General features: G+C 46.6%; 1 protein-coding gene across 1 annotated transcript; it reads right to left on the bottom strand.

The window, feature by feature from the left end:
* Positions 1–724: 724 nt before the first annotated feature.
* LOC137377943 (interferon-gamma-inducible GTPase 10-like) lies at positions 725–12,138 on the bottom strand. The gene is made up of 2 exons (XM_068048007.1): positions 11,981–12,138; positions 725–3,550 (listed from the first exon to the last, which is right to left on the bottom strand). Exon 2 carries the CDS (start codon positions 3,541–3,543, stop codon positions 2,311–2,313), a length of 1,233 nt encoding a protein of 410 aa, XP_067904108.1. The 5' UTR covers positions 3,544–3,550; positions 11,981–12,138; the 3' UTR covers positions 725–2,310.
* Positions 12,139–13,106: the final 968 nt, after the last annotated feature.

Below are 13,106 nucleotides of genomic sequence, written 5' to 3'. Positions count from 1 at the left end.
CACTGATTTTAATTGATAACACACTGGTGCTGACAGTTAACGCACAGATGCTGATTGTTTACACACTGGTGCTGATAGTTAACACACTGATTTTAACTGATAACACACTGGTGCTGATAGTTCACACACTGATTTTAATTGATAACACCCTGGTGCTGACAGTTAACGCACAGATGCTGATTGTTTACACACTGGTGCTGATTGTTAACACACTGATTTTAATTGATAACACACTGGTGCTGACAGTTAACGCACTGATTTTAATTGATAACACACTGGTGCTGACAGTTAACGCACTGATTTTAACTGATAACACACTGGTGCTGATAGTTAACGCACTGATTTTAACTGATAACACACTGGTGCTGATAGTTAACACACTGATTTTAACTGATAACACACTGGTGCTGATAGTTAACGCACTGATTTTAACTGATAACACACTGGTGCTGATAGTTAACGCACTGATTTTAACTGATAACACACTGGTGCTGATAGTTAACACACTGATTTTAACTGATAACACACTGGTGCTGACAGTTAACGCACTGATTTTAACTGATAACACACTGGTGCTGATAGTTAACGCACTGATTTTAACTGATAACACACTGGTGCTGATAGTTAACACACTGATTTTAACTGATAACACACTGGTGCTGATAGTTAACACACTGATTTTAATTGATAACACACTGGTGCTGATAGTTAACGCACTGATTTTAACTGATAACACACTGGTGCTGATAGTTAACACACTGATTTTAATTGATAACACACTGGTGCTGATAGTTAACACACTGATTTTAATTGATAACACACTGATGCTGATAGTTAACGCACTGATTTTAACTGATAACACACTGGTGCTGACTGTTAATGTACTGATGCTGACTGTTAACAAACTGGTGCTGATTGTTACCTTTCGGGAGAGGAGCAGAGCGGACCTGTGGGGAAAACGCTTTTTCCCTTTCTCTCTCTCTTTCTCCAGCTGTTGCATTAACCCATTAATAACCGCATCCCATTCCTTGAGCTACTTATCTCCCTCCTCCAGCTCCTGCTTGAATTTTGTTTTCTCAGCCTCATATTTCCTGTGCTGCCACTGATCTGCCATCAGCCAAACTACCTTTATCAAGACCCGCTTACAAGTGCACCCTGTGTCCACTGTTCTGCCTCATCTCGCAGAACAGCCCCCTCCAGGATAACCCAAACCCACCTCTGCTGAAGAGGTAATTTCCCTGCCACTTACTTTGTGACTAGCCCATCCAGAGTATGTTCTGCCATTTCTTTATCTTCAAGACTCCTGCCTGACTCGTCACTTGTAAGACGTCCTCTCTGGTCTAAAGGTTCTTGTCTTTAGTTTTGATATCAATGGCACACAACAACTTGGATAGTGTTTCAGTAAATGTGATACACCTTTATTAAATCTCTAAGTTATACTACATATACACAGTGACACTGGATGTTTAGGAATCCGGCAAGCTGAGATCCATCTCAGTGGGTCGCTCCTTCTACAGGTCTCCTGGCGCGACTTCAGAATGACTGACCAGTCGACTCTACCGACTGCAAGTAACAATATCCTTGAGTGCTGTGGCTTTATACACCTTCCTGACCCTGGCCCCTGGCATATAAAGTAATTATTTGAATTGGGTCATCCAATTGGGTTTCAGTGCCTTATCAATCCCACCAGAGCTATACAAGACCACCTGCAGAGCGTTGTGAAGCTAAGGAATTCACTTCCAGGGTTAGTAATTGGGGCACAAAGCTCTATAGTGATGTGCTCATGTTTTTATCCAAGACCAGCCTTACTTCAGTCATTTGCTCTAAATATTGATTCAATGATTCAAGCTAAGAGGTGCCAGGGAACACCAGAGCAAATAGTAAATTAAATCTAAATGGAAGCAAATATCAATAAAGATTACACAAAAGCAATATACTGAGGATGCTGGAAATCTGAAATAAAAACAGAAAATGCTGGAAATACTCAGTCGGTCTGGCAGAATCTATGGAGAGAATTCAAGTCAATGAATTTCTTTTAGTTATGTTTCTCTCTCCACAAACACTGCCAGACCTGCTGAAGATTTCCAGCAGTTTCTGTTTTTATTTCAATATAGTTTATCTTTATTTGTTTCTATTTTAATAAAGTTTACTTATCACCAATGTCAGGATATTGAATCAGGCTCAGAATAGAAAATAAGTTTGATACCACTGACCAAAGCAGGTTAATTTGTCACATTTTCAATCAAACATCTCCACAGTCTCTACAAACTGAGGAGTAATGTTGATTGGTGTGACATACAGTAGATCATGTCAATCTCTGCTTAGTACACTCTTCACCAGCTGTTGTACAGTTTTCAAGTGGTCTTTCAGTGAATCCTTCAGTAACTTGTAGGTAAAAACAGAGGACGACAGTGTCGCAAAGATAGAGAGGGTCACTGGCCTGAAACTGTGTTTGATCCCAGTTACCATGCAGGCGACGATGGTGATTCCTAACAGTACAGTGGTAACTGTTGGTCGTATCTCTCTTGGCACACGACGATTCATTTCAGCTTTCAGAACTGAACTAGGCTTACCAACTTTGCTGGCCAGGCTTTTCAGAGACTTGTCACTGAGCCCCAGCTGTTTCTGCAGGTACTTCAGTCCAGCAACTGTCAATCCAATGGCTGTAATGAAAGGAAACCCTGACACTGGCACTGGTACTGGCAATGGTATTGGCACTGGCATTGGAACAAGCATTGGAACTGCACCCACTGATCCAGTGAAAATGGTCAACAGCCAGATTCCCCTATTCAACATCCTTGTTTTGGGTTCTGTAATTTCCAGCACAATCTTTGGGAGTGAGACTGAGAAAACATTTGATTTAATGCTTGGGAGATTCCTGGCGAGGGTGGACTTTAATTCAGGAAAGTCATATTTCCCCTGCTCAAAACTAGAGATTAGAAAAATGGCAGGTGGAGTAACCCCAACTGTTTGAAAGTTACTGATACAGTCCTTGTGGATTGTCTCCCATCCTTCACTAAGTTCAGCACCTTGCATCTTCAGTGAATGGGCATCATTATCTATTTTGGACCTGACATAGTAGAATTCTTTGCCCTGTTCTTGAATTATTTTGGCAAGTTCTGCATCGTTTTCTCTGAATCGTGACTGGGACACAATGATGAAAAAGTCATAGCTTTCAAACTTCATCTTCTTCAGGTAATTCTTTATTTCAAAACCAAAGGAATTTGTTCCAGGAAGATCCCAGAGTTGAACATTAGGCAGAGCTTGATAGGGATACCTGGTTGGCTCCATCCTGGTTTCTTCATTCCCAGTTGGAGCAGCTCCCGCATCACCGCTCCGAACACCTCTCATAGCATTGATGAAGGTGGATTTTCCTGAGCCCACATCACCCACCACTGCAATGTTAAGTTCCATCTTGTCTAAATTATTTGACCTACTCTTTATCTGAAGAATCACTGCTTCCAATTCACCTGTGCTATACATAGATTGTAGGTTCCTGCTCTCCTGAGCAGTGAAGAACTTGGAGAGAGTAGACAGGGCCATTTGTTCTCTGAAAATAAGATAAATACATGACTGTTGTACAAGCAAATAAAATAAAATTACATTAAAATAAAAGCAAAATACTGCAGATGCTGGAAATCTGAAATAAATACAAGAAATGTTGGAAATACTCAAAAAGACAGGCATAACTAGGACTCATGCAGGTACCCATAGCAACACCTTTTACTTGAAGGAACCAGGATGGTTTGAGGGCTCTCCGCTTCTTCCCTGAACAGAGACCAAACCAGTCCCCATCCACCACCACCCTCCTCTGCCTGGCTGAACTTGTTCTCACATTGAACATCTTCTCCTTCAACTCCATTCACTTCCTTCAAGTAAAAGATGTTGCTATGGGTATTCGGATGGGTCCTGATTATGCCTGCATACTGTATATACACTCATTCAGCTGATAATAAACCTGTTAGAGATCGTCAATGAACTGGAATCCATGTACCTCGTTGTGTTGCATAAGACAGCACAAAGAACACATGACAGCTGGGAGATTTGATAAATGTGCACAAGATTATGACAGGCTTAGATAAGGTAGAAAAAGCAAAGCTGTTCCCATTAGCTGATGGTACAAGGACTAGGGGACATAGATTTAAGGTTTTGGGCAAGAGATGCAGGGGGATGCGAGGAATTTTTATTCAGTGCGTGGTCATGACCTGGTACTCGCTGCTCACGAAAGTTGTGGAAGCGGAGACAGTTAATAATTTCAACAGGAAATTGAATCGACACTTGAGGAAAATAAACCTGCAGGCCAAGGGGATACAGGACACCAACTCTGCTCTACATTACCCTTGCACTGGTTCCCTTCTGGCTTTCATTCTCTGCTGTTACTGACTGTCACACTGTATCTCCTCAGACTTTCTCTCTCCACTCTCACTGATTCCCCCACTGTTTTCCCTCAGCCTTGCTGTCTCTGCACTCACTGAATCTTTGGAATTGGCTCTTCTGTTTTTACCTGTTGTTCACTAGTACTGTTTTCTCTCAGGCTTTCTCTCTGCTCTCACATTTTTACTGCAAGATATTACTTAAATTGAGGGCAAAGTAATGTTTCACTCATTTTCCTGTTTTAATTGTCTACTAATTTAAAGGGTAAAGTTTCCAAAATGTCCCATCTTGGACTATTAAATTTTGTAACCTATATTTGCTCTGTGACCCGTGTTAGAGAGTCCTCCTGTCTCTGAACCTCCTTTCATTTACAAACTGTGGTCCTTAAACAATCCAAGTTGCAAACACAGTTTTTTTTTTAATGCATACAGCAAAAGCCAGCCCACAAGTCTGTCTATCTTCCAGCTCGCCAACTCACAGCCCCTTTCAGGTCCTGACTTCACCTAAACCTCCCCTTTTATGCTCACCTGGCTGGGGAAAGTTAACACCCACTCCAGGGTAATTAATTTAAATTCTTAAATGGGCCCTACACTTACTCTGGGATCAGATTCCTCATCAGACTGGAGCTGATGTACCAGCCCTCAATCACCCACTCTGGGTCCTAGTTCCCACCACCACATTCCCTTCACCCACTCTGAATCCCGTCATCAACATCATCAAGTACCCAACACCAACCCAGCACCCAATCTTCCATTTCCAACAATATGTGGACGACACCCACCCTGTGACCCATCACCAACACCATGTGGACTACACCCACTCTGCAGCCCATCTCCAACACCATGTGGACGACACCTACTCTGTGAGCCATCTCCAACTCCATGTGGACAACACCCACTCTGTGACCCATCTCCAACACCATGCGGACAACACCCACTCTGTGAACCATCTCCAACACCATGCGGACAACACCCACTCTGTGACCCATCTCCAACTCCATGTGGACGACATCCACTCTGTGACCCATCTCCAACTCCATGTGGACGACACCCACCCTGTGACCCATCTCCAACTCCATGTGGACGACATCCACTCTGTGAGCCATCTCCAACTCCATGTGGACGACACCCACTCTGTGACCCATCTCGAACACCATGCGGACAACACCCACTCTGTGACCCATCTCGAACACCATGCGGACAACACCCACTCTGTGACCCATCACCAACATCATGTGGACAACACGCACTCTGTGACCCATCACCAACACCATGTGGACTACACCCACTCTGTGACCCATCTCCAACACCATGCGGACTACACACACTCTGTGACCCATCACCAACATCATGTGGACTACACGCACTCTGTGACCCATCACCAACACCATGTGGACTACACCCACTCTGTGACCCATCTCCAACACCATGCGGACTACACCCACTCTGTGACCCATCACCAACATCATGTGGACTACACCCACTCTGTGACCCATCACCAACACCATGTGGACAACACGCACTCTGTGACCCATCACCAACACCATGTGGACAACACGCACTCTGTGACCCATCTCCAACAACATGTGGACTACACCCACTCTGTGACCCATCTCCAACACCATGTGGACGACACCCACTCTGTGACCCATCTCGACCACCATGCGGACGACACCCACTCTGTGACCCATCACCAACACCATGTAGAAAACACCCACTCTGTGACCCATCACCAACACCATGTGGACGACACCCACTCTGTGACCCATCTCTAACACCATGTGGATGACACCCACTCTGTGACTCATCTCCAACACCATGTGGACTACACCCACTCTGGGACCCATCTCCTCCACCAGGTGGACTACACCCACTCTGTGACCCATCTCCACCACCATGTGGACGACACCCACTCTGTGAACCATCTCCACCACCATGTGGACTACACCCACTCTGTGACCCTTTCCAACACCATGTTGACTACACCCATTCTGTGACCCATCTCCAACACCATGTGGATGACACTCACTCTGTGACCGACCTCCACCACCAGATGGACTACACCCACTCTGTGACCCATCTCCACCACCAGATGGACTACACGCAGTCTGTGACCCATCTCCAACACCATGTGAACTACACCCATTTTGGGTCAAATCTCCAACACCATGTGGACTACACCCACTCTGGGCCCCATCTCCAACACCATGTGAACTACACCCATTTTGGGTCAAATCTCCAACACCATGTGGACTGCACTCACTCTGAGCCCCATCTCCAACACCATGTGGACTACACCCACTCTGGGACCCATCTCCAACACCATGTGAACTACACACATTTTGGGTCAAATCTCCAACACCATGTGGATTACACCCACTCTGGGCCCCATCTCCATAACCATGTGGACTACACCCATTTTGGTTCAAATCTCCAACACCATGTGGACTACACCCACTCTGGGCCCCATCTCCATAACCATGTGGACTACACCCATTTTGGGTCAAATCTCCAACACCATGTGGACTACACCCACTCTGGGCCCCATCTCCATAACCATGTGGACTACACCCATTTTGGTTCAAATCTCCAACACCATGTGGACTACACCCACTTTGGGACCCATCTCCAACACCATGTGAAGTACATCCACTCTGGGCCCCATCTCCAACACCATGTGGACTACACCCACTCTGGGACCCATCTCCAACACCATGTGGACTACACCCACTCTGGGCCCCATCTCCATAACCATGTGGACTACACCCATTTTGGGTCAAATCTCCAACACCATGTGGACTGCACTCACTCTGAGCCCCATCTCCAACACCATGTGGACTACACCCACTCTGGGACCCATCTCCAACACCATGTGAAGTACATCTACTCTGGGCCCCATCTCCAACACATGTGAACTACACCCACTCTGGGCCCCATCTCCAACACCATATGAAGTACATCCACTCTGGGCCCCATCTCCAACACCATGTGGACTACACCCATTTAGGGTCAAATCTCCAACACCATGTGGACCACACCGACTCTGGGACCCATCTCCAACACCATGTGAAGTACATCTACCCTGGGCCCCATCTCCAACACATGTGAACTACACCCACTCTGGGCCCCATCTCCAACACCATATGAAGTACATCCACTCTGGGCCCCATCTCCAACACCATGTGGACTACACCCACTCTGGGCCCCATCTCCAACACCATGTGAAGTACATCTACTCTGGGCCCCATCTCCAACACATGTGAACTACACCCACTCTGGGCCCCATCTCCAACACCATATGAAGTACATCCACTCTGGGCCCCATCTCCAACACCATATGAAGTACATCCACTCTGGGCCCCATCTCCAACACCATGTGGACTACACCCACTCTGGGCCCCATCTCCAACATCATGTGGACTGCACCCACTCTGGGCCCATCTCCAACACCATGTGGACTACACCCACTCTGGGCTCCATCTCCAACACCATGTGGACTACACCCACTCTGGGCCCATCTCCAACACCATGTGGACTACACCCACTCTGGGCTCCATCTCCAACACCATGTGGACTACACCCACTCTGGGCCCCATCTCCAACACCATGTGGACTGCACCCACTCTGGGCCCCATCTCCAACACCATGTGGACTACACCCACTCTGGGACCCATCTCCAACACCATGTGAAGTACACCCACTCTGGGCCCCATCTCCAACACCATGTGGATGACACCCACTCTGGGACCCATCTCCAACACCATGTGGACTACACCCACTCTGGGCCCATCTCCAACACCATGTGGACTACACCCACTCTGGGACCCATCTCCAACAACATGTGGACTACACCCACTCTGGGCCCCATCTCCAACACCATGTGAAGTACACCCACTCTGGGCTCCATCTCCAACACCATGTGGACTACACCCACTCTGGGACCCATCTCCAACACCATATGGACTACACCCACTCTGGGCCCCATCTCCAACACAGGTGAACTACACCCATTTTGGGTCAAATCTCCAACACCATGTGGACTACACACACTCTGGGCCCATCTCCAACACCATGTGGACTACACCCACTCTGGGACCCATCTCCAACAACATGTGGACTACACCCACTCTGGGCCCCATCTCCAACACCATGTGAAGTACACCCACTCTGGGCTCCATCTCCAACACCATGTGGACTACACCCACTCTGGGACCCATCTCCAACACCATATGGACTACACCCACTCTGGGCCCCATCTCCAACACAGGTGAACTACACCCATTTTGGGTCAAATCTCCAACACCATGTGGACTACACACACTCTGGGCCCCATCTCCAACACCATGTGGACTACACCCACTCTGGGACCCATCTCCAACACCATGTGGACTACACCCACTCTGGGCCCCATCTCCAACACCATGTGGACGACACCCACTCTGGGCCCCATCTCCAACACCATGTCAACTACTCCCACTCTGGGCCCCATCTCCAACACCATGCACCCTTCACACTTTCCCCACCCTAAGGATAATAATTTGAAAACCAAGTTGTTGCTCGTCATCGAGCACAGGGGTAAAGGATCCGTGGGACTTGGTACAATTAAAACAAAGTGCTGCAAATACTCAACAGCTCTTGCAGTGTCTGTGGGGGAAAAGCAGACCTTTTCTGTGACCTTTCATCAGAACTTGGTACAAGTTAGGATACAGGCAGCAGAATTTTGGATGAGTTCAACAAGTTTATGGAGGATGGAAGCTAGGACGCCGACCAGGAGAGTGTTAAATATTGAGGTCCAGTGGTAATAAAGGCATGGATGAGAATTTTTATTTTGAGAGAGGGGAATATGCAACGAGACCTGGGTGCTCTCGTACACCAGTCGCTGAAGGTAAGCATGCAGGTGCAACAGGCGGTAAAAAAGGCAAATGGTTTGTTGGCCTTCATAGCAAGAGGATTCGAGTATAGGAGCAGGGATGTCTTGCTACAATTATACAGCGCCTTGGTGAGGCCACACCTGGAATATTGTGTGCAGTTTTGGTCTACTTATCTGAGGAAGGATGTTCTAGCTATAGAGGGAGTGCAGCGAAGGTTTACCAGACTGATTCCTGGGATGGCGGGACTGACGTATGAGGAGAGATTGAGTCGGTTAGGATTATATTCGCTAGAGTTCAGAAGAGTGAGGGGAGAATCTCATAAAAACCTATAAAATTCTAACAGGACTTGACAGGGTAGATGCAGGAAGGATGTTCCCAATGTTGGAGGAGTCCAGGACCAGGGATCATAGTCTATGGATACGGGGTAAACCATTCAGGATTGAGATGAGGAGAAAATTCTTCACCCAGAGAGTGGTGAGCCTGTGGAATTCGTTAGCACAGAAAGCAGCTGAGGCCAAAACATTGTATGATTTCAAGAAGGCGTTAGATATAGCTCGTGGGTCTAAAGGGATCAAAGGATATGGGGGGAAAGCGGGAACAGGTTACTGAGTTGGATGATCAGCCATGATCATAATGAATGGCGGAGCAGACTTGAAGGGCCGAATGGCCTACTCCTGCTCCTATTTTCTATGTTTCTATGTTTTCTATGCTTTCATCAGCAGATGGACTGAGGCAGGGGTGGAAGTAGGTTGCCTTGATGATGCAGGGAATATGTGGCGAAGCTCATCTTGGGATCAAATATGGCACTAAGTTTGTGAACAGTTTGATTCAGCCTCAGGTAGTTGCCAGGAAGAGAGATGGCTTTGGTGTCTAGGGAGTGGAGTTTGTAGCAGGGACTGAAGACAATGGCTTCAATCTTCCCAATATTTAATTGAAGGAAATTTCTGCTCATCCAGAACTGGATGTCAGAAAAGCAGCGAGACAAATCTGAGACAATGGAAGGGTCAAGAGAGGTGGTGGTGAGGTGGAGTTGGGTATCGTTAGTGTACATGTAGAACCTGATGTGTTTTTGGTTGATGTGGCCCAGGGGCAGCATGTTAAAGAGGGCCAAGGATAGATCCTTGGGGGACACCAGAGGTAATGGTGCGGAAGAGAAGCCATTGAAATAATTCCCTGGTTATGATTGGATAGATAAGAATGGAACCAGGTGAATGTAAATCCATACAGCTGGATGACAGGCGAAGAGCGTTGGAGGAAGATGGTATGGTCAATTGTATCCAAGATTGCATACAGATTGAAAAAGATGGGGAGGTGTAGTTTACCATGGTTATAGTCACATATGATGTCATCACTGACTTTGATAAGGGTCTTTTTCGTACAGACCGGGACAACATCCAGGCTTAGGCTGATAAGTGGCAAGTAACATTCGTGCCACACAAGTGCCAGGCAACGACCATCTCAAACAAGAGAGAGTTTAAACATGTCTCGTTGATGTTCAATGGCATTAACATCTCTGAATCCCACACAATCAACATCCTGGCGGTCACCATTGACCAGAAATTGAACTGGACCAGCCACATCAATGCTGTGGCTACAAGAGCAGGTCCGGGGCTGGGAATTCTGTAGCAAGTAATTCACTTCCTGACTCCCCAATGCTTGTCCATCATCTACAAGGCACAAGTCAGAAGTGTGATGGAATACTCTCCACTTGCCTGGATGGCTGCAACTCCAACAACGCTCAAGAAGCTCGACACCATCCAAGGCAAAGCAGCCCGCTTGATTGGCACCCCATCCAACACCTTCAACATTCACTCCCTCCACCACTGATGCACAGTGGCAGCAGTGTGTACCATCTACAAGATGCACTGCAGCAACTCATCAAGACTCCTTCAACAGCACCTTCCAAACCCACAACCTCTACCACCTAGAAGGACAAGGACAGCAGATACATGGGAACACCATAACGTGCAAGTTCCCCTCCAAGCCACACACCATCCTGACTTAGAACTATATTGCCGTTCCTTCACTGTTGCTGGGTCAAAATCTTGGAACTCCCTTCCTAATAGCATTGTGGGTGTACCTACACACCAAGACTGCAGTGGGTCAAGAAGGCAACTCACCACCACCTTCTCAAGGGCAATTAGGGATGGTCAATAAATGCTAACACCCACATCTCCTGAACGAATAAAAGAAACCAAAAAATCCCATGGCGGGCAGAAACCTGATTGGAGAGGCTCAAACATGGAGTTCTGGGAAGATGGACATGGATTTAGGAGGTGACAACACGTTCAAGGACTTTGGAGAGGAAAGGGAGGTTGGAGTTGGGGCAGTAATTTGCTAGGATAGAGGTGTCAAGGGTAAATTTTAAGGACAGGCATGATGCCAGCAGATTTAACACAGAGCAGGCAGTACCTGAGGAGAGAGAACAGTTAACAACAGCAGCTAACATGAGAGTCAGGAAGGGAAGGCGGATGGTCAGCAGTTTAGTGGGAATAGGGTTAAGGAACAAGAGCTGGGTGTCATGGACAGGATGAGTTCAGACGGGGCATGAGAGAGAAAATGACATCTTGTACATTCACCCACTGTGTGTCCCATCTCAGAGCCAGTACACCACACTCACTTGGCTCTGGGCTTCTGGATTTTGATGATCCAGTTATTAAAGGAATTAAACAGCTCACAGACATTCAACACTCAGAGACCTGTAACTGGTTTCACGAGCGAGATGGAGGTACTTACATTGTATAACTCCTTCACTACCTGCAATCTCTGTTTCTCTTCAGGTTCTGGACGTGTTTTAAAATGCAAACTCCTAAAATTAGGATGTTTTTGTGAGGGCTCAGCAGCTGCAAACGGTTTCTGTGAAAATGAAACTCAAAACTGAAACTGCAACTGAATGAAATGCCAAAGGGAAAGGGCGGGTTGTGTAATAATGGGGCAGGAAGTGGAAAGTACTCACTCTACCAATTAAATTACAGAGAAAGCCACAAATCATTGCAGACAGGTTGCACAATCTAAACCGAGAGCTGACTTTAGATGCTGTGACTGATAACAGAACAGGTTCAGCAGTGACTGCAAATCCTGAATTCAGCTTTGACTGTTGTTATCATTCAGACTACAGGTCATTCAGGTTGTTTCAGAACCTCCTGTTCTGGCTTAAAGTTGTTCAGTCATGGCTGATCTGTACTTTTTACTGCACTTTACTCCGTATCCCTGGATAACCTTACCAAACAAAAATCCATCTGTTATGAATGAGTGAGGAAGGGGTCTCAGGCTCCCCTCTGGCCCCTTTCCTGGTTTGGCTGTAACAGTGTTTAACTTTTAAAACTGTGTTTTTAGCTTCACCTCAGTGAGTCCTTGCTCACTGCTCTCTAATTATAATTGTAAATGAACCAATCAGATAGGCTTCCTTAGGTTTAAGCAAGAAAGATGTAAGTTTATTAGCCTTAGCACTCTAACTCAGTTCAAGTTACTAAAAATACGCAACGCAACCACGCTAGTATGCATACCTGATAAACACACACAAACACACAAATAGATACAGAGGGGGAGCAAGAATAAAGAGGGGGAGTCACTTACCTGAGGTGGTGATAGAGCGTGTCTGATCCGGCCCGACTCAACACGAGCCCAAATGCCGGACCCGGAAGTGCGACCCGACCCGACACATGTTGTCGGGTCCTGTCTGGTTTGGGTCAGGTAGCAGATCTTTATCGGGGAGGGATGAGTACCGGTCATCCTGGAAGGGGATATCCCATTGGTAGAGTCTGAGCAATGGATGTAAAGATCCACTCAGAAGTCTAAATTAATGACATTCCAGTGGAAAAAGAACGATGAATGTGAGAAAATAAGGTTAAGAAAAGTGATG

The sequence above is a fragment of the Heterodontus francisci genome, chromosome 15 (assembly GCF_036365525.1).
Source record: "Heterodontus francisci isolate sHetFra1 chromosome 15, sHetFra1.hap1, whole genome shotgun sequence".
In the NCBI taxonomy this organism is placed as follows: domain Eukaryota; kingdom Metazoa; phylum Chordata; class Chondrichthyes; order Heterodontiformes; family Heterodontidae; genus Heterodontus; species Heterodontus francisci.
The sequence above is the reverse complement of the archived record's forward strand: the minus strand, read 5'-3'. Positions and strand labels throughout refer to the sequence as shown.